General features: G+C 43.3%; 1 protein-coding gene across 2 annotated transcripts; it reads left to right on the top strand.

Annotated features, from left to right (window-relative positions):
* Window positions 1-2,692: 2,692 nt before the first annotated feature.
* ASB9 (ankyrin repeat and SOCS box containing 9) lies at window positions 2,693-19,862 on the top strand. 2 transcript variants are annotated; one of them, XM_032983899.2, is made up of 7 exons: window positions 2,693-3,308; window positions 9,715-9,794; window positions 9,924-10,031; window positions 10,959-11,109; window positions 11,669-11,803; window positions 13,030-13,221; window positions 17,939-19,862. In XM_032983899.2, the coding sequence occupies exons 1-7, from the start codon at window positions 3,215-3,217 to the stop codon at window positions 18,148-18,150; spliced, it is 972 nt and encodes a 323-aa protein (XP_032839790.2). In that variant the 5' UTR covers window positions 2,693-3,214; the 3' UTR covers window positions 18,151-19,862. The 2 variants fall into 2 exon arrangements, with proteins under 2 accessions (XP_032839790.2, XP_009968405.2); XM_009970103.3 differs by lacking the exon at window positions 17,939-19,862 and adding an exon at window positions 16,545-16,707 and having other exon boundaries at window positions 2,694-3,308.
* The last annotated feature ends 708 nt before the right edge of the window (window positions 19,863-20,570 follow it).

Genomic DNA, 20,570 nt, shown 5'->3' with positions numbered 1-20,570 from the left:
ATAGCTTTCTGCAGGCCATTTTTGGAAGCCAGCAGAAACCCCAGTTCAGGACAAGCATTTGAGGGATCATGGGCTAATTTTTGTGCAAGCCCACAAATTACATTTTGCAGTAGTGACAAAGTGCTGGTAACTTTCCCCATGGAGAAGTCCTGGGAGACCGTGGTTGTGAGAACAGCTGGAGCATGCTGGCTGTTCCCCTCACAGGCAGAAATGTGGAAAGATATGTCATGTGAGGGAAATTTCTAAAGGTAAGCTCCAACAAGGTCTGGAAAGCAGCCCATGAGTGTGGGTGGAAGAGCTTATTGAAGTGCAATGTGCTAGATGAGCAGTGAACATTTAACCCCAGTGCAACTGGGGAAGAGAAGCACTAGAACAAAGGAGCCCCTTAATTAGATCCCTCCATCCATTGAGCCCTTTTATCACCCTCCCATCTGCCATGAACCTTTTATAGATTTGAAGTAATTAGCTGTGCTGTCCTCTTACCTCATACTCTTACCAGAAAGATCCAGAGCCAGATGAGCACCTAATTTTGGGTAGAATTGTTACTGAGACTATTAATACCTGAAGAAATACTTTTTGCACCAAAAAATGGGACGGCTACATTCCAGGTAAGGGTTGTTTTTCCCCAGTATGTCAGCAGACAGATAGAGTTTCATAATGTAAGACTTTTCCAGGTTGGAACAAAGACGGGGGGATCATACCAGGAGCTGAAGATACTCTGACTAAGCAAAGGCTTCAGGACCAGCCCAGGGGACAGGTGTCTAGTTATTTGGGAATATACCATGATCCGAAAGAGAAATCATGCCCAAAGAGTGAAATGACAGAGTGTGGCCCCATAGCCCTGAAAGAAGCCCCAGTTCTGCAGAATGGATATGGCAACTGGATCCTGCACTTGTTGTGGCTTTGCCCCAGTCTCTGCCTCTTTGCTGCTGGCAGAAGATAAGCGTGATCAAACCCGAAACTCCTTTTGTGAACCCTGTGTCTATTTACTCCATGAGATACAAATACATGTAGACCAGGATAAAGTATGTCTGAGGGCTACCAACCTGCTGTGGGGATCTCAGAGGGCCCCCCTTCAGAAAGAGTGGTGGAGGACAAGGATGTCTGCCCCCATGGGGAAGGCCGCAGACTCATTGGCCCCGTTAGGTGCTCTGTGTGACCTTATCAGCCTCCGGGAAGACCAGACTACAGGTCATGTGTCAAGGCAGAGTTTTATGCAACACAAAATGACCAAAATATGCGTAACAAGTAACAGACTATTCAGACAACTCCCCTAACAGTCAGCAGGTGTCTTGGTCAAAGCATAAAATTGCCAAAGTCTTCCTGTCTGTGGGTGAGTAGGGACTAAGGGATTTCTGTCTTGTAGGCTTCTTCTTAGTATGGTTGAATTTAAAGCTCTTAGTTAATGCTTTTTTGCTTATAGCCTGTATCATTGCATCTTTGGATGCATATGCCAATTGCTTTTAGTGGTGGAATTGCTGACATGTTTAATACTGCAAAAGATATGATTATACATAATATGCAGAAACCTAGCCACTGCACTTAAGCAATATTAATGGGGAAAAAACGTTTTTCCATTCCTCATTTTATGTGTTAATCATCAAACCCAATATTTATTTATATCAATTTCTCTATTTACACATTTTTTTCCCACAACATTTTTAATGTGGAAGTTTCAATGGCTAAAGACACAAATGTCATTTTCAGTCATACTCAAGTGTCAACTTGCATCCAGGATGCAGGGGCAAAACTAGGGGCCAGGAGGCATTCGGCAGGGAGAGCCCTGGAAGGGGCTGACCCTGTCCTCATTTGTATTTCATCAGCAGTTGTGTATCAACGAGTGCCCAGGTTGCCTTCACAGATTCCCTGCTGGCCGGGTTTGTGAATGACGTTCAGCTGCTGTTTGTATCTTTTAACATAACTGATTATTTTTGAAGATATGGACAAAGAAATCCTAACTATGATTCCATATCTCTTGCATGTGTTACAGATAGGAATAAAAATGAAACCAAGTCACCTAGGCTCAGATGAGTTAGGATTAGAATTAGCCCAGGATTTAGCAACTTGGCATCTCCAAATACACAAATGCAAATTCTGCTTTAGTAGATAAATTAAAAAAAAAAAAAATCCTACTTAATTTTTATTTACACGGGTTAGACTTTTGCATGGAAGTTCTGCCTACTTGCACCTGTACACAAATGGGCAAATATTCAGGGACATACACAAGATTTTGCACTTGTAAATTATACTAATTTGGGAAAAAAAAAGTGCAAATAGAGATGATCTGTGAGAACAGAATTTTTACAAACAGACCCAGAGAAATGAGGCAGAGGTCCTCCTGAAAAAACATTGACATTTGTTCGCTGGTATGTTTGTTTTAGACCGAGAAATTGCTTAGAAATAAAAGGGCAGTGCTCAGATACAAAACTCCTGGTGTGACTGCGAGTCAGTGAAATCAATTGAGCCGGGGAGGGGGTGTGTGTGTGTGTGTGTGTGTGAAGGAAACGAGCCCGCGCAGCGCTGCGATTTCCACGCCATGCAGACAACGCTGGGCCTCCAGTGGGGACGGCAGCTCCCCAGACATGTGGTTTCAATATCCATAGGGTATGTGGTGATCACTGCTGCACAGCAGGCGTCCAGCTCTCCGTTTCTTGCATACCGTCAGGGCTTGGCAGATAAGAGGGGTAATTTTTGCACAGCGCACACCGCCCAGGGAGGCGCGCGGCAAAGTCCTCTGCAAACAACTTGCTCAGGAGTGGTGCAGATCCGCGTGCGCTCATATATCTGCGGGTTTTCCTTGCAAATCCCCTGCAGGCAGAGTTCGCTCAACTAGTTGAACTGGCTCTTTCTGTCTTGTTTTTTTGGCAAACTCAGAATTTCCTTCCTGATAAAAACGGACGGCGGGCTCCCCAATTGGGCGCTGCGTTGGAGAGGATGTGACATCAGGCACATCTCTCGCTTCGCCGGATCGCTGGCAGCCTACCAGAGCAGCCAGGGAGCTGTTTCGTTAAATCTCAACCCAGGTACTCGAGTTTCTGCACGAAGTGCTGCCAGCACCACGTCCCGGTCTGCTGCAAGGTCTGTTTGACTTGTCCGTGCAGAGTTTGCTTAATAGATCACTTCCACTGCTGGGGGCTTGCCGGGAATGATGGAATTTGAACTCTCGAGAACAACCGCGAAGTGAAAAAACAGAAATCGGACAGACGAGGCTGAGATGGATGATGAGGGAACAAATCAAAACTCCAGCAAATTGCAAGGAGCTGGAGGCCAGGCGTCTGCAACATCTCCATCAAACCCACAGATGAGAGGTAAGTAATGCTTCTGCTTAGCCACGAGCCTTCACCTCTGCCAGCAGTGGCAAAGGGCAGGGTCAGGCTTTGGTGGCGTGCTGTTCTTGATGTCCTGCTTCCAGGGCAGGTTCGCAGGCAGTCCCACAAAACATCCCCATGGTCTCGCACTTCAGAAGGGATTTAAATGGGCTATTCCTATTGGATACTGAATTTTTTGTTGTTTTTTTGGTTCATCACAGAAAAGTGTGTCTGATTCTGTACCTCACTTTGTACAAGCAGAAACAAATGAAGCACTTGAAGCACAGCACGCTGAAAAAGAAGCTGCAATGTGGCATGTTTGACTTAGATTAGTGCCAGCTGGAAGCTCAGCACTGGCTCAGTTCCTCTTTTCTTTTTCTTTTTTTTTCCATTCCCTTCCTCCTTCTTTTCCTCCTTTCCTTTCTTCTTCCCCTTTTCTTTTTTTTTTTTTTTTTTTTTTTTTGTTTTGTTTTGTTTTGTTTCCTTTTTCCTTTTTCCTTTTCCTTTTCTTTTTTCTTTCAGATGAGCAGACCCAGGTGCTGTTGCCCAGGCTGTGCATTGTTGTTGCCCAGTCTGTTGCTTAGGCAAGGGCATTGTGGTCAGTTGTGACCAATGCTGCTGTGGTCACCAGTGGGCAGTTATTCAGAGAAATAGCCTCTGATCATTGCTCTGTTTTCAGGCCCAGAGCCATTGAAAATACGACATGGCGACAAAAGACAAGTAATTTAACTTCACATGGCAGTTTAGCTGGACATGTTCCCTGTAGCTCTACTTTCTGAAAAGCTACTCCTTCAGCTCATGGCAAGTGCAGAATGAATGAGATAAATTAAGGTAATATGACTTTACACTGTCCTCACTCCCTTTCTGGGCTGTTCAGGATGCTTCCATTCATACCAAATAGAAAATTAAGGCCCTAAAACCACAGTGCAAAGATGATCTGTATACCTGCTGTGTTGTCTGCCTCTCCTCATGCGTGTCGCTTATGTGCATCCTGAGGCTGGCCTGGGAGGGAAGGGATAGTGATTTATTAACAGTATGAATCAAACCAGGTCCACACTGGAGATGAGCTCCAGCAAAATGGAGGCTGGAAAGAGGGGAGCCCACACACTGCACTGCTTTACACAGATCATTTGGTCCTTTGAAAATCAGTTCAGTCCATTCCTCTTGTGTCTGCCTGCTCCTTAGGAGAGTCAATGAGCTCTGCTGGTGACTTACAGCAGAAATGTATTTGACTCAGGCTACATATATCACAAACTTCAGGGGAAAGCGTTAGGATATGAAAAATATCATTTGTAATACTGTTACCTATAATGCCATAGGCATATGTGTATGCAAATATGTATGCAAGAGCATACCTCTGCCAAAAGCATTTCAAAGCCCCTTGCAAGCTGCACAGTGTGTGACCAATGTGGAAGGAAACCAGCCTGGGGACAGGCATGGAGTGTGCAACACCCTCCATGTGGTCAGAGGCTGGAAAATGTACTTTCAGCCATCACCACAAAGACGAGCGCTCTTCTAGAAAGGTCTTGTGAAAGCTCTGTTGTCCTCAGGGAGCAGTCAGGGTTTGCATCTTTGTGTGGTTATTGCTATAAGGCTTCCTCTGTATATGCCACCCTTCCAACACTCACGTGCCCAAGTGATGTCAGTGCAAGCAAACATGACCAGAGGCTTAAAGTAATCTCTGGGCTGACTGGGATTCTCAGTGGTAAAAAGGGGGCTAGGTAACCCAATGCCACTGAAAGCAAGGAGGTTTTGGATGTCTAGATGACGAAGCTCTTGAGGCCTGCCTCATCTTGCCTGTGGACTAAAGTGTGGGTAAAATTCAAATTTGGATAAACAGTCTCGTTCCCCTGTGAAAGAGCAGTTGTACATATTTTTGGCAGAAATCCTTGTTCCTGTGGTAGTGCATACAGTGAACACAGCTGTACCACCCACATACACCGGCCTTGCTCCCTCACAGGCGGCTCTGGCTGGCAGTGCTTTGAGGGCTTTCCCGAGCATCACTATTTTAGGATTTTAAAAGTCCATGGCCGGTTAGCACTGGCATTTGCTTAGGCTTTAAACAAAAGCCTGTGTATGGTATAAATACTGATCATTTATATTGCTGATGGTGTGCCTCCTGTGCTGTGCAGAAGGGGGAAGTGAGACCCTACCATCTACTGCAACCTCCCTTCTCCTCCAGGTGAGAAACACGAATTCCAGCCTGGAGCAGGCTGGAAATAGAATCTGTGGTTTGCCTGAGGGTAATGTCCTGGGTGCAGGAACGGGCAAATTTGCCTTCCCCTGCAGGGAGGTTGCCTCCCTGTCATTGCTTCAGGGTGAAGGCGTTTGCTGCAGATGGAGACAGGGCAGGAGAGATGGCAGCTTGGGGCCATGCCGTTCATGGTAAGAGATTTGGAAGTACGCCATGGCAGTTAGTCAACAGAGAGGCCCTTAAACCCCTCTTCCCAATGCATCCAAGGCTGGTGTGAAGCTACCTTAGGTATCTACTTCCATTTAGGATAAAAGCTTTGGTTCCCCTCAGTACAGAATTTCCAGCTGGATTACAACATGTTGACACACACCTCTTTTTATTTTCTACCAACATTTATTTTTGATGCTTATGTAGTCAATCTTTTAATTTGTTGTTAAGACTTGGCAAAATTGCAAGCTAGTGGCCAGTCCATAGTTGACTATGGTATGGTCTGGCTCTTCTTAGAGCCTCAGTAGAAATCTGCTTTTTCTCAAGCAAGCACTGAATGAATAAATACTGCACATGAATGTGATGGCTTAAACGTGCATCTTCCTCTTTGTCAGAAAGAATGCTGACATGATGATATAACAGCTTGGTAGTTTTCACAAAACTGTGCCTGTGTTTGTGTGGCCAAAAAAAGAACAAGCTGTAGCTCAGAAAACTTGTTCCTCAATCTAGATTTTTAGAATTATTATAAACATGCTTCCCTTGCAACTCATGCAGGTTGGGCAATGGCATTGGTTTCTTAGTGGGAAAATCTAAAGCTTTTTACAGAGCCTGGAAAAACAACCAGTAGTAACTCAGGCAGGATCAGCAAGAACGACAGCATGGTCAGATAAGCATCATTTGACATATATCACTCAAAGCAAAGCTGTTTTATTCAGTTAATAATACTGTCATTTAATAATTGTAGCGTAGTTTGACTCTCCTTGAGAGAACAGAACTGCAGCTTCTGGAAATGGTTGTCCATTTGCTAAAGCCAAAGGATGTTTGTGAACTTACTGTAACTACGTTTGTTGTGGGACATGGCCCATGGAACAAAGAAGGAGGCAGGCAGACCTCAAATGACGTTAATAACAAAGAACACAAAAAAAAAACCAAACCAAACCAAAACCCTAAATGACATACATTACCCAGATTTCCTGAGTTTTTATCTCTGTTCAATTCATGTACTCAGTACCACCCATAAAGCTGTACTGTGGTTCTAATTCTGGCTTTCTAATTTTGAGGCTTCTCCCAAATATGAATCACATCTGAGTTGATGAATCTTTCTGTGCCTGTGAAGTTTGAGTTGCTTCTCAGTTTCTCTTTTTTTTTCCCTTTGACTTTCATAGTGAAAGTAATACAAGACTGGAAAAGATCACTTGACTCATGGAGTCTTGTCTTGCTAGTTATATCCTTCTAAATAAAAGAGATTGGGACCATTTCTTTCTTTGAGACCAAATGGTGCAGATTGATTTGCCTTCACATCTTCACCTGCTTAAACCTCAATGCTGAACTATCCTCCAGGATTTCTTTACTTGGCAGTGTGGATTTACCTACCAAGTCTGCACAGTCTCTGACAGTGTCTCAAAGTCACAGGCAGCAGTGAAATAGATGGCAGGTTTCAAAGTGTCCACCAAACACCTAGTCTGTAGGGTATGGTCAATAGGTCACCAAACACCTTCCCAGTTCCCTGGCAACGAATTTACAATCTGAAGGAAAAGACCCAAAGCCACAGCTGTAACAAATACATGCCAAGAGCAGGAGAAAGCACCAAGCTTTCTCCCTGGGGAGAGTGCAGGAGAGGGACTGCACCCTGCGCTCAGAGGAGGCACAGTCCCAGGGCTGATAATCCCCCCCAGCCTGTTCTCCAAGACATCTCTCCTTCAGAATTCAAAGCTGATTGAAAGTCATTTTAATTGCACCTATAAGCAGGACATACTGACCGGGTAACAGAAGCTCCAGCCACTGGATCTGTGTCCTGTCTGTAGTCATGGTTAGTCTCTGGTGGACACAAAATAAACCTCCTTTCTAGTCCAAGGGATGCCCAGTGATAGCTTAGATCAAGTAAATATAAAACTAGTGTAAACCAACAAATTACCTAGCATTTTCTAGAAGCCCTCTCCCTTTCCCTTCCCCTAACTAGGTAGGAATCATAACCAGAGGCAGGGAAATGAGAAGGAATTGTGAACATTGTGAATCAGCTGCCTTTCCAATCATCCCTTATGAGACTTCTGTTCCTGGGGGCCTTGTTCCACAAGCTCACCCCTCTTCAGGCTTCAAACCCACCCTGAGGTTATTTTCAGGATGTCACTGAGATTGTCCTGTGAGTCAGAAGCACGCTGGACAACTGTTAGAAGATTCTCACAAGAGAAGGTGAAGCCTTGATTATTCTACTAGATTTTTTTAAATTACTTCATTAAAATAAGAGCTACCACAGGGACCAGTTGAGTTCCCTCTTGTGATGTGTGTGGGACTACTACCAATCTGACTAGCTGTTTGTTATGGAGACCCACATTTTTGGTGTCCAAGAAGGGAAACACTAAAATTTACCCTAGTTTAGTCTATCAGTGAACCATTGCTCAGAGACAATAAGGTGCAATAGGTACATATTCGCAAAAGTGTGCTATACAGGTAAGTGTTGTGACGGGCATCAAGTGGCTCAAGAATAGTGTATGGTAGTAGCAGAAATATCCTTTTGCCTATATGAATGACTTTAGACAAATGTATTTCACAGTGATAAAAGAGTCTTGCGAGAATAACTATAAATCTATAGCAGACCTTTTGTGGCCACTATGCCAGCAAAAAATTACCCTCCTACCTAACATAGTTTATGCAGGCAAAGATCTGCTGTGTGTGATAAACAACACATTTCAGATACCACCATCTTCATGTCACGATTTACCTATCCCAGAATTTTTCGATCACAAAACCATTGTGAGTCTTGCTATACCAGATCTTGTTTAAATTTGATGCCCCTTACTGAGCACGCTTGAAGGTGAGAGAGCAATAGCTCAACAGGCTGGGAGATGGCTGACACAGTTGGTTATCACTCCGTTCCAGCACACTGTGGCATAGCCAGAAGTGTCAGGGCATTGGCCATGAGGGGTTCAGTTCTCCCATGCATGTCCATACCTGAGACAAGATCTGCAGATCTTGTGTAAGCACTGACATCATCAGCTGATCTCTAAAAATGATTTTAAAGAATTATAGTGGTTTATTAGCTTTTGTTGCTGAAGGCAGACTTCTTACTGTTAAGCATCTTGTTCCATGCATGTGATCTAGGATAGTCCCTGAAAATCTCAGCCACTCGTTCAAGTCGGCCATTGGGGTTTTCTCTGTAGTTAGTGGAAGGAGAGTGGGACATCTCCAGGGAGTTGCAGAATGTGTTTCAGAAAGAAGCTGAGTGACATGCCCTCTGGAAATACTTCTTTTCCTTCCCAGGGGGAACCTGGGACATGGATGTAGACCGGACACTATGGTTTGAGGCAATGAATGTTGAAGCAGGTAAATGTCTCCCAGAGGGATTATTGCTGTCAGCTGTGCCTGAGCCATAAAACCTGTAATATTGAAGATCCCCTTCTATTAATAGTTGTATGATATATATGTGCTGTACCTCACTTTGTGGTTTGGACAATGTGGAGAATACAGCTATTACTTAAAATGCACTGCTGCACAGGCCAACACCAAACACTGAAAACTGAAAGGCAAAATCAACAGGTAACACGATTTACCTGCTTGTACTTTGGTACCTTGTCTTGTTAGGCATTGTTGACTCTAACCCAGCTCTGAGCAGGGGTAAATGACTGAGCAGCCATACTCTGCAAAATACAGTCCTTTTGAGCTAATTGGTAAAACGTAATGAAGTTGTGAAAACAAAGGCACTGGAAATAATTTAAACTGAGGGACAAGCTCAGTCAGAGCAAGGTGATATTCTGCAAATCCCTCTCTTGTCTTCTGAAGGGGAGCGCAGCTGCTCAGCACCAACATGGGATGAGTTAAAAACACCCTCAGAGAGAAGCCGTCCTCTTGTCTCACTCCCTCCCAGCAGCTGCTTCAAGGAAGCCTTGGCAGCTCAAGTAATAAAGAAGAATAAGAGACATTTACTGAGGTCATGCAGTTGAAATAAAGTATGCTAATGAAACAGTTCATGGAGTTTTTAGCCTTTTTCCTGTCTTTCTTTTTATACAGACTTTGTTTCAGACTGGTCTCCTTTACACGATGCCTCTATCCATGGGCGTCTGCTTACTCTGAAAAAACTCATCAAACAGGTACCTCTCCACTGGGTTGATATGATCTCTGCTGGGTTTGTTCAGTGTTTGAATGCAGCCCATGCTTTACTGTGAAACCTCCAGGGTTTTGGTAGTTGGTTGTAATGATATTTTCCATTATTTCACCAGGGGAGTGATGTTAATCTTGTTACAGCAGACCAGGTGTCTCCTCTCCATGAAGCCTGCCTAGGGGGTCATGCTGCTTGTGCCAGTATCCTATTAAAACATGGTGCTCAGGTGAGTACATGGTGGACAGATCATTGTCACTAGTGTTAATATGTTGTATTATTACATTTTAATGCTAGGTGATGTACTATTTCATGTCAGCATATCACTGTCATTTACACTCTGTAGTTAGCTCTGCTTAAGGTATGTATGTTACAAAATACACTTTTTAATAAAGCAATCCAAAAAGCACAGATATAAACAACAGTTATTATTGTTCTTCAGATGAAGGTGTAATGTTCTCATCATTTACTGAAAGAATAAGGGGAAGTTCCTCTTGCAAAAGGTTTATATAAGGGTATATTTTATTTTCTGCATGCACTAATCTTACTGGTGTCAATATGCAGAGTCTTAAGCAGATGTGTAGGACTTTTAGGATCAACTGACAATGAAATGGGAAGAAAATGGACACAATGCACAAGTAACATGGTGAAATGGGTGTGTCTCATGATCTCTGCTTTTCAAGATGTCGAAATCATAGTGAATAAGAAAATTAACTCATTATACATCTATTACCTTTCAACCTTTCATTTTAAATTTTTTTTTTAAAAAAGGCTGCACACTTTCAGCTAAAAATGAGCAGTTTCATGAGAGGGCTACAGGCAGGTGTGTTTCAGCAGAGATAACTGAGAAATGAGCATGCATCTAACTTGGTAACTTGGTAACTCCCGAGAGCCCCTGGAGTGGCACTGGTTAAACATTCTTTTGCAAGAGGAGAGGCTTGGGGGAAAAATTTTAAAAAACCTTTTTTAATGATCTTTTTAATAAAAAAAAAATGTAATCTTCAGAAGCAGTAGGCAGTTCTTGCAAGAAATTGAATAAAAAGTGTTGCGAACCCTATTTTCTGCCGAGAAACTTGATAATTTTCATCAATCTTGAAATACTGAGAAGACAAAAAAAAAAAAAAAAAAGCGCCTGATTGTGCTATTTTCCCCCCAGGTGAATGGAGTTACTGTCGACTGGCACACTCCATTGTTCAGCGCTTGTGTCAGTGGCAGTGTGGCTTGCTTGAATTTATTGCTGCAGCATGGAGCCAGCCTACAGCCACCCTGTGACTTGGCATCCCCCATCCATGAAGCTGCTAAGAGAGGTAACCTCACAGGCATCTGCACTCCGCTCCCTGTTACTAGCAGCGTGTTGAAGTGGAAGAGAGAGATGAAGAAGATAATTTTCTTGATTTGGGTCATGTGAAATACCTTCCTAGGTGGTCTCATCACGAGTGGTGCAGTTCCTCCCACCCCTGGTGCTCACTGAGGGCAGCTCAGCTTGGCTCTCGGGGCCTCTGAGTTCATGTGGTGACACCTGGAAGGGGATGCGTTGTCCAAGTCAGCCACCTACAGTGTGGACATCTGCGGGAGTCAGATCTGGCTACCTTGAATAGCAGTGGAGAGAAACACAACGTGATTCATCGCATCTTCGGTAGACATCTGAAATGAGTCAGATAAAATGCAAGGGCTTTAGCCTGTTTTGCTAACTGTGGCTTTTCAGCTCCTGCTTTCCAGGTTGGAAACACTGGAATGGATGAAAGTATTACTCTACCATCCCTTGACAAAACATTGAATCGTTGCCAAATTACACCACTGCAGTAGAGAATTTGCTGAAAAAACACCTGATCTCTGTCAGTTGACTCTTCCTTTATCCCTTTTAAGGTCATGTGCAATGTGTCGAATTTCTCGCATCCCATGGGGCAAATATAGATCACAACATCAAGCATCTGGGTACTCCCCTTTATGCAGCTTGTGAGAACCTGCAAGTGAACTGTGCCAAGAAGCTGCTTGAGTCAGGTAAAAAGAAAAATAAAGGATGGTGTACTTTCTTTTCCTGCAACATCTATCTTTGGATTTGTTTGCATCAAAGATTTAGAGGAGCTCCTGCTCTGGGACCTGGAGATGTTTCACTCTTAGCGGCAGTCCTGGGTTAAATGGGGTAGCAGGTTAAATGGGGAAGCAGGGTAACTTCTTGACCCAGGAACTCAACTTTACAGCTCTCAGCAAAATGATGGGTGATCCTGGATTTCACATGGCTGGTGGTTCCTGGAACAAATACCATCCTTTCCAATGTCTGTGTGTGTGATGCTGTAGTGTTTCTGCATCAAACAAACCTAGCTATAAGTCTAAACACTTGGATAATCATACAAGACCATTTCTTGTTATCTGCAGTAGTACAACTCTTCTAACCAAAAGGGTCGTATAACCTAAAGTAGCCAACAAAGCCCCTTTGGAAAAAACAAGAAAACATCATGTAAATCACCTTTTAGGTAGGTCACTATTTAGCATAGTGATCTTTATTTGGAAGAAGACAAATACAAATTAATCTAAGTATTTAATATTTGGCTATTATTTTGTTTTCTGCTGTTGTGTTTTTGTTGTCTTCTGTATTTGAGAATGTGTACTATAAAAACATTATAAATAGTTTTGAATTAATTCTGCAGCTCACCCTTCACCTTCTGCAGCTCCTTTTAGGAGCCATTAGCCCAAGATTACAGATGGGGGAGCACTCATCAGGGGTGCTTGCTTATACCCTCCTCTACCAAGGGCCTCTAGAACTTTTCCATCCTCACATTTTTTTTTCCCAAGAGATACTTTGGCATTTGGAAATCGCATCAGCTTAAGCCTCTGGTACAGAGCAGGTTGAAACCTTGCCTGTATTTTAAGGAAATGGGGCTGTGAGACCGGGACCTGACAGGGGCACTGGAATAGGGAGCAAAGGTGGGCTGTAGGTGGAACTACATCTTTGTTCTGCTTCAAGATATCTGTGGGCTGGGCTGTGGATGAAGGACTTCCTCATACACTGTTCCTCTGGGATCATTTTCTTATTCACAACCCCTCTCCTCGACTACCAGTGTGAGTTGTACATGTGCAAATTGTAGTACCAAGCCCCAGCATAAGGAAAGCCACCTCTGGGTGGATGCCATAGCATTTATGGATTATTCAGAGAAATAGCAGCTAGTGCAGGAAATGGAAATAGACCACTGTGTAGTCATTGTTCTTTGTCATCTCTTGGTGTTCAGGAGCAAATGTGAACAGTGGCAAGGGCCTGGACTCCCCTCTGCACGCAGCTGCCAGAAATGGCAGTGTGGAGCTGGTGACACTGCTGATTGACTTTGGAGCGGACATTTGGGTGAAGAATGACGAAAGCAAGAGGCCGATGGAGCTGGTCCCACCTGGCAGTCCTGTGGGCCGACTGTTCCTGCAGAAAGAAGGTGCCCCTTAGCATTTGTTTTATTCGTTCACTCGGGATTCGTTAGGGATAAAACAAGCAAACTGCTGCAAAAGGCTATGCTATTGCACGCTACTAGAACTATAAAACTGAGAATAACTAAGTTTACCTCCATTCACTGTTATATGGATGCGATGTTTTCTCATGTCAGAATATAGTGGTGCACTAGCAGCGATAACAGTAACAACAGTCACTCAACTTTTGACTTCCAGGTTGTGAATCTAATGCATTGGGGAGAAATTGTATGGAACTTGCAATATAATGCAAAATAGAGTTTAGGTTTAAAAACAAGCAAAGCTCTCCTTAGAAATTAACAGCAGCTTTTTCTGATTACCTAAAACACTGAAGTCTGTGGGAGTCTCTCAGTTCCCTTGTGTCTGAGACGGGAGTAGACCGAGGAGGGTTATCTGGAGCGTGCCAAAAAATGCAGGCAGCAAATAGTCTCTGATGGGATTTGAGGTTAGCTAGTGAGCGCCAGGACTGGGATTTTTGATTATATAGTATGCTGATAGTCAGATGTGTGCCAGATACTGGTCTCAGCATAAATGCAAAATTACATCCAGGAAATTTTTAATGCATTTGATACTGAAAAAAAAAAAACCCAAACCATATTGGAAGATTGATCTTCTAGCTCTTTGCCCTTTACTTTTATTACTGGTCCAAGTCCTTATGTAGGTGCAAAAGTATCATTAAAATGAGACTTTATATTAGGTTTTTTGTGAGGATTAGGGAAGATTGCATAAGAATGATATAATGAATATGTATGTAAATATATATATACATTTATACACTAGGCTCTTTTTAAAGGCCAACATTATATGCTGAATAATCCAGCAGTATCAAATTGTAAGCTTAACCCTTAGGAAGTGTTTATTTTGTACCCGTAACTGAAATAGTTCCAGATGGTTTTATTTTATTGATTATGAATAGTTTAATGAATGATGGAGAGAAATTTCACTTACCATTCTTGAGGAAAATTAGAATAAGGTCTTTAGTGTCTATTCATTAGTGTACTTGTGTTCTTCTTTAGATGTTCCCATTCAGTCAGTAAACTGTACACATTACTAAATAATCCGGATTTTCTTTAGTTTAAACAAGTTGCTGATGATGTGGTCCATGACTCTATTATGCCAGTTACATGTTGATGAGATTGTTGTCATGAAAAAATTTGCATCAAGGTAAAATTGGAATAACAAAGTGATGAATCAGGCCCTGCTTGAAATAGTAACATAAAAATAATATCATGAAAACAACTGTCCTGTGCATGTTATGTATGATCAGCTGATATTTGGTTTCCCAGCCTAATCTATGGTGCACAGAGTGGTGACCTTTTTGAGCTCCATCCTTGCTGTGCTAGACTCCTGACTCCCGTGGCACCATGTGTGTCCTGTTTATTTGAGATAGAAAAGTATTTCAGGCACACCCTGCGGAACTGGCCCAAGAAATGCTGCTTGGGCTGAGCTGACAGCTCAGGCAGCAACGAACTTTTCTAAGTGAAATTCAGCAATCAAAATCAGAAATGATAAATGCCTGAAGGGCATTTTGCTGCTGAACAGTGTTTTTCTGATGTTCTCCAACATGCCCTTCTGTGAGTAAGGTCATGCCTGATGGACGGCTCATGCCTAACTTCTTTGGCCAGCTGAATGGTTGCAGCCCGTGCAAACATAACCCCTCTGGTTTCGCACAGAGGTTTGGAATTGTGCAGTGGGGATCAGTCGCATCCCCAGCCCCACGGCCCCTCAGCACCATCACGGCTGAGCTGCTGCTCTCCTGCCCCACTCCCATTCGGGGCTCCTCTCCCCATGCCGCAGATGGTGGGGGGCAGCAGCCCCATGCCCATGGCCAGGGCATGCTGGAGGGTTTGTCTTTTGCCACCAGAGAGGAGTTGGTGAGAGTGCTGACCCAGTCGCCCTAGGATTAGCCCGGATCGGGTGTAGAACGTGTGGTGGTCTCCCTTCCCAGGACCTTGCCATGCTGCCGGACCACCGCATACCCTGCTGGCAGCGCAGGGAGAGTCCTACGTGTGGGTGGGAGAATTGGCCAATGATCCAAAAAATGCACTGTGTTTTTGAAGAACATGCTTACTACATTTGCTAAATATGTTGGAGTGTAGTGACACTGCTTGTGTTTTGATAAGTTTTTCAGGGTTTGGGGTTCATTTTATTTTGTTTTGATGGAAGCTTTTTAAATGAGATGTTTACAGGCAGGGCATCTATCTGTGGGATCAGAATGGCCAAACACATGTGGCAATAGCCAGTTTAACTTGCCCCATATCGGCTTGCCTTGTTGTGTAGCCAAACATAGGGTAACTAACTTGTCTGCTGACTCCTAGCAGGAGGGTGCAGCCCTTTGCACAGCCCTTCCAATAGTGCAGCAGTTTTCAGCCTTGCAGAGCTGCTGAAAATGCGATGTCCTGCATGAGGGAATTCTCAAAAGCTTATGAAAGCTGCCACCTCATCGCATTTTTGCTGCAGACCCCGTTCCTTTTCCCTGCACTGCGCTCCTCCAGCAGCACTAACATTTCAGCTCTCTGGTGATTGCCATCTCACCCGCCTGGCAGGCAGGCATGGCTGGTGGCACTTAAACTGTCCCCTCCCAGCTCACTTACCTCCCTCTAGATTTCCACAGCATCTTCTTACCCCCTCCCAGCTCCCCGCACCCAACACCCCCCCCCCCCCCCCCATCTGTGCTCACTCGCTCACAACGAGTCTGAACATTTAGAGGTGCTGCAGTTAAAACATCACACAGGATCTACCTCTTCCTGAAAAGGCTAGGTGACCCAAATAAGCATGTAATGCCATTATACTTAGATTTTTAAAAAATCACCACAGATTCTTCTGCAGGACTTGTATTTATCAGCATGGGAGCAGTTAATCTGGAAGGTCTAAATCAAGGTTTATATAATATTTCTTCTGCTATGTGTTTGTTATGAAATAAGTCTCAATAAAGCAGTGGGCTGCAAACTTGGATCTCACTGCGGGAGTCGGGAGGGGGAAGGATTTTGAAGGAAGCGTCGATCACCTCTTCTTCTCAGACAACACAAACCACTTCACACTTGTGCAGCTTAACAGGGAAAGACTGACGCTGTTAATGCTAATTGTGGCTGTGTAATGACATAGTGTCTAGGCAGGCTGATGTTCTTTTGTGGGTGCAGGTCTGGTTTTTCACTGCTGAGTGTTCTGGGAGCCATTTACCCCTGGCACAAGGTGGGTTGCAGGAGGTGGTGCTGCAGAGCTGCTGTTTCAGCTTTACAATTTTGGGGCAATAAAGCCACACGTGTAACCTCTTCCCTGGCTCTTTCTCCAGGGCCGCTGTCCTTGATGCAGTTGTGCCGCCTGTGCATCAGGAGGTGCTTTGGACACAAGCAGCATCAAAAAATAACTGGACTTCTCCTCCCAGATGAGCTGAAACATTTCCTTCTCCACGTTTAAGCCTTTCATGTTCAAAACGGTGCCTTTAACACAGCAAGGTTTGTTGAGAAAAGACTTTTCTCATCAATAGTGTTACCAATGCCTGCAATGTTAATTTATGATAGTTGTTGGTCTCTAGTAAAGTCCTGGGTCCAAGGAGCACAGGACTGACCATCTTGCTCAGTCCTCACTGCCACTGCCTCCAGCAAATCCGTCATCTGGAAAGGAACAATTCTGCATGGTTCCATGGTCAAGCTCGGAAACGTAACTTGGAGCGCCCTAGAAAGCGTAGAAAATGAGCATAGCGTTTTAAAATAGATCCCTTTATTCTGTGGCAGAGTTTCAGAGGGCTCATGGTTGGCAGCCCCTTACAAAGAAAACACATATCCCATCCCAGCACTAATTGCACTTCACGTATATATTAAGGATACCAAAGATAGCTACTCTTTTTCTGTAAGCAGCGCTCACGTGCCTGTCATCTGTGAGGACGGTACCCACACCACTGTATGGTCAAGGGAAGGGAACCCAACTGAATCTACTTGCAGAACAAGCGAGGTCCTCTGGCAGAAGTTATTTATTTTCTAAGTATATAACACTAGTGGATAGATGAGCACCAACCAACAATCATCTGCATTTAGGCCAGCATCTGAAACACACATTTCTGCCATGACAGCAAGTAGGTCACTGCTGATGACAGCTCCCTACAGTGCAGTCATAGTGGGGGAAAAGTTTTTAATCAATTAAAATCACTTATTCCCGATGCTTTGAAACATATGGGAGCCACACTTCAGAACTACATATTTTCTCCATGTAGCATATTATTTTTCAAGAACAAAGTCTAACAGGCTATCAGCTGCAGGCATTGAGTGCTACCCCTGTCTGCACAGAAAATTAGGTGATATTTCCTAAGCATTTCTCAGCATGCATCAGAAAAACAACAACTTCTATCCCCTTTCCCACCCAAGAAAAGAGATCATTTTAAGACTGAGATAATTTTTTTTTCTTGGAGAGGCGCTACCTCATTCATAGTATTTTTCATGGGAGTGGTAATAATAACACCTCTAATATGTGGTTATAAAACAAACAATAAAACCACTGAAACTAAAGTCCATTCCAAATTAAAAAGATAATGGATAATTTCTGTCCCTCACTTGGTTGCTGAGCTGCTGGCTCAGTGTATGCGTCTCTCAAACAAACATGACATACGTGGTTTGTATTCCACTGAGGTCATAAGAACAAATATTTCCTCCAGCTAAACTTTAACACTGCGTGTTTTTCTTTCCCTCCCAGAAAGAAGTCCTGCTGCCACAATCCAAAGTGTGGTTACAACCGCTCTGTGCTCTCCCGGGTGCTCCCCTGGGAATACCAGCTGCCTGGTACATGTGGGAGCGCGGATGCTGAAGCTCCGGCTCTCCTGCCTGCTGCCCTGCTCCCTCTCCAGCTCTAAACAGTGGTGCATCTGCATCACCTGGGAGCAGCAGCGCACCCACCGCCTCCCCTGAGGGGCTACCACCACATCACCCCTGCATTGAAGGGGCAGGCCAAGCACTTCGGCGCTCTTGGGGACCGTTTTCTTTTTCCTTTTGCTGTGGAGACTCCTGCAAGAGTGGGCTTGGTGTGCAAAAACCGTGACGACATCGTTAACGCCAGCAGTGAGGTATACAGAGTCCTCATCTTGTAAGTGGAGAGGCTGGCAGCCTTCAAATACACTGACTTATTTTGATTTTTACTAGTGTGCCGGTGTGTGTGGTGCAAGCCTTCCTTTCGCACAAGAGAAGTTAAAGAGGATGGACCAAATGCTACCTGGATGCTCATATTTGATGTAAATTACAATTCAGATCCGTGGCTCGACAGCATAACTGCTGGCTATAGGTATCCAGTATGATGGTTTGATTTTTTTGTGCTGACCAAACACGGCAAGAGCTGTTCTGTTGGTTTTGTGGGACACTGAGGTGTACCCTAACAGGACAAAATGACAAACACAGTTAGGTCCGTAACTCCCCTTGTGATAGAGAGGCCTAGAAACCTTCACTTATCTGACTCAATTCATCACACATAATTTGAGCCATGTGAAAATTCACTGGTTGGTTTAAGATAGCCTTCTATGTTCTTTCCTTCCTGCTGGGGAAGGAAAATAAACAGCTGTCTTCATAGGATGAATAAAAGCAGGCATCTTGGATGGGAAAAGTGAATCATTCTAAAATCAGTATCTTCCTTAGTCTGAATCTGCATGGAACAGGCAGGGAACAGACAATGAACTTAGTGCTTAACTTTTGAAGATTAAAGTGTGAAGAATCCCTGCTTTGGTGACAGATTTTAAAGCTGAAGATCCAGTTTATTATATTTTAGATGACGAAGAACCTCTTTTTTATGTACTCATTTTATCATTTACCTTTAAGCATCTTATGCTGTAACTTCAACCAATGGATTTATAGCAGTAATGCTAATACCAGGAGAAAATTGCTCTGAGAAGGTGGTGATAGTGTTGCTTCTAGATAGCTTTTCTTCTGGAAATTCTGTAGTGTGACTGTTTACTCAAATCTCTGATCAAGTGTAATTATGATGAATTTTGTATGCTCAGCTTCTATCATCTCAGTATGTTTGCTTATTTATTTTAATATAAATTGTGATCAATACCAGTGAATTGCAGCTTTATACATCAACACTTATCCAGTTATAAATTGTAAAAGTTGTCCAAGATGCAAACTGAATAAGCTTATTATAGGTGAGGTTTGGATCTTTTTCTATATTTAAAACCATTCCAAATGTAATGCAGGATTGAAAGATTGTCAGGAATATATTTTACCAGATTCTTTACTATGATTTTGTTAGCAGTCTAATGGTAGTCAAATTACAATTGTACAGACTATTTGCTCAAAAGTAAATAGTTTATACTCTTTTTGATTTTCAGTCATTTTTAAAATAATAGAACTAATTTCATGGATTGTCTGATAACTATGGAATTTCGAACTGAACTCTAATTGTTTGCAATCCTGTCTACAGACAGAGAGTGTACAGAATAATTCCTTCAAATAGTCCTATAGTAAAGATAAGACTAAAATTCAAATACTGTGCAAATCTTGTCTTTTGTTGATGATTTAAGGTAGAGTTAGACTCTTGCAATTCTTTTTCTGCTCACTTGAGGGTTAGTGAAACAGAGCCATCGATTTCACAAAGTAGGAAAAGATGTAAAGTAAAATGGTCATGGTCTTTAGTTTGTTTTTCTGTTGTTTTTTTGTTTTTGTTTTTATTTTTCCTGATTTACATCAGTTTGTTTCTCCTGTCTCTTCAGCAAGAGGCACGTGTAATGATCTGGGTACCCTTGTGTGTGCCTACACCACAACAAGAACCCTTTACTGGGAGTGAGCGTGTGGAGATCCCTGTACGGTCAGAAGTCCAAGGGGTGTCTGCCAGCACGCAGTGGGTCCATGGTGGGGCTGGAGAGGTGTGGGAGGGCAGTAATTCCCTCTCCATTAGATGCATATCTGGAAGCTTCTGCCCACAGAGACCAGCTGAAAGAGAGAAGGCGATGCCAGCAAATTGCTTCCCAAGATGTTGTTTCTGCTAGACACAGGTCTGTTTATGAAAACTGTGGGACTGAACAACCAGCACCTCAACAAAAGAAGACAACTGATTCAAGCAATAAAATTATTTCTTTATTTATTGAAACATGTCCGATGCAACAAATTGTTGCAGTTATTTTGTCTGTGCAGTAGTTTCTAGGTGGGATCAGCCATGGTCCAGGACTCAGTTCTTCATTCTGCAGTCATGTACAAAGGACCACAGCTGCCCTGCCCATTTCTCACCATTTCACTTTTTTTCTCTTAACTGGAAACTGCAGACATCTTAATCTAGTAAATGTAATATACAGCTTTGGAATGTATGCAGAGAATGTCCTCTTGCCTCTGCACTGACATGAATT

The sequence above is a fragment of the Tyto alba genome, unplaced genomic scaffold (assembly GCF_018691265.1).
Source record: "Tyto alba isolate M040663 unplaced genomic scaffold, T.alba_DEE_v4.0 Super-Scaffold_14, whole genome shotgun sequence".
NCBI lineage: Eukaryota > Metazoa > Chordata > Aves > Strigiformes > Tytonidae > Tyto > Tyto alba.
This window is presented reverse-complemented; position numbering and strand designations above follow the sequence as displayed.

Bases quoted from the DNA above. Each gene is read 5' to 3' on its own strand.
- ASB9 (XM_032983899.2), top strand. From the start codon at position 3,215: ATGGATGATGAGGGAACAAATCAAAACTCCAGCAAATTGCAAGGAGCT. The intron at 9,795-9,923 runs GTACCTCTCCAC...TTATTTCACCAG, and splicing joins TGAAAAAACTCATCAAACAG to GGGAGTGATGTTAATCTTGT. The intron at 11,804-13,029 runs GTAAAAAGAAAA...CTTGGTGTTCAG, and splicing joins CAAGAAGCTGCTTGAGTCAG to GAGCAAATGTGAACAGTGGC.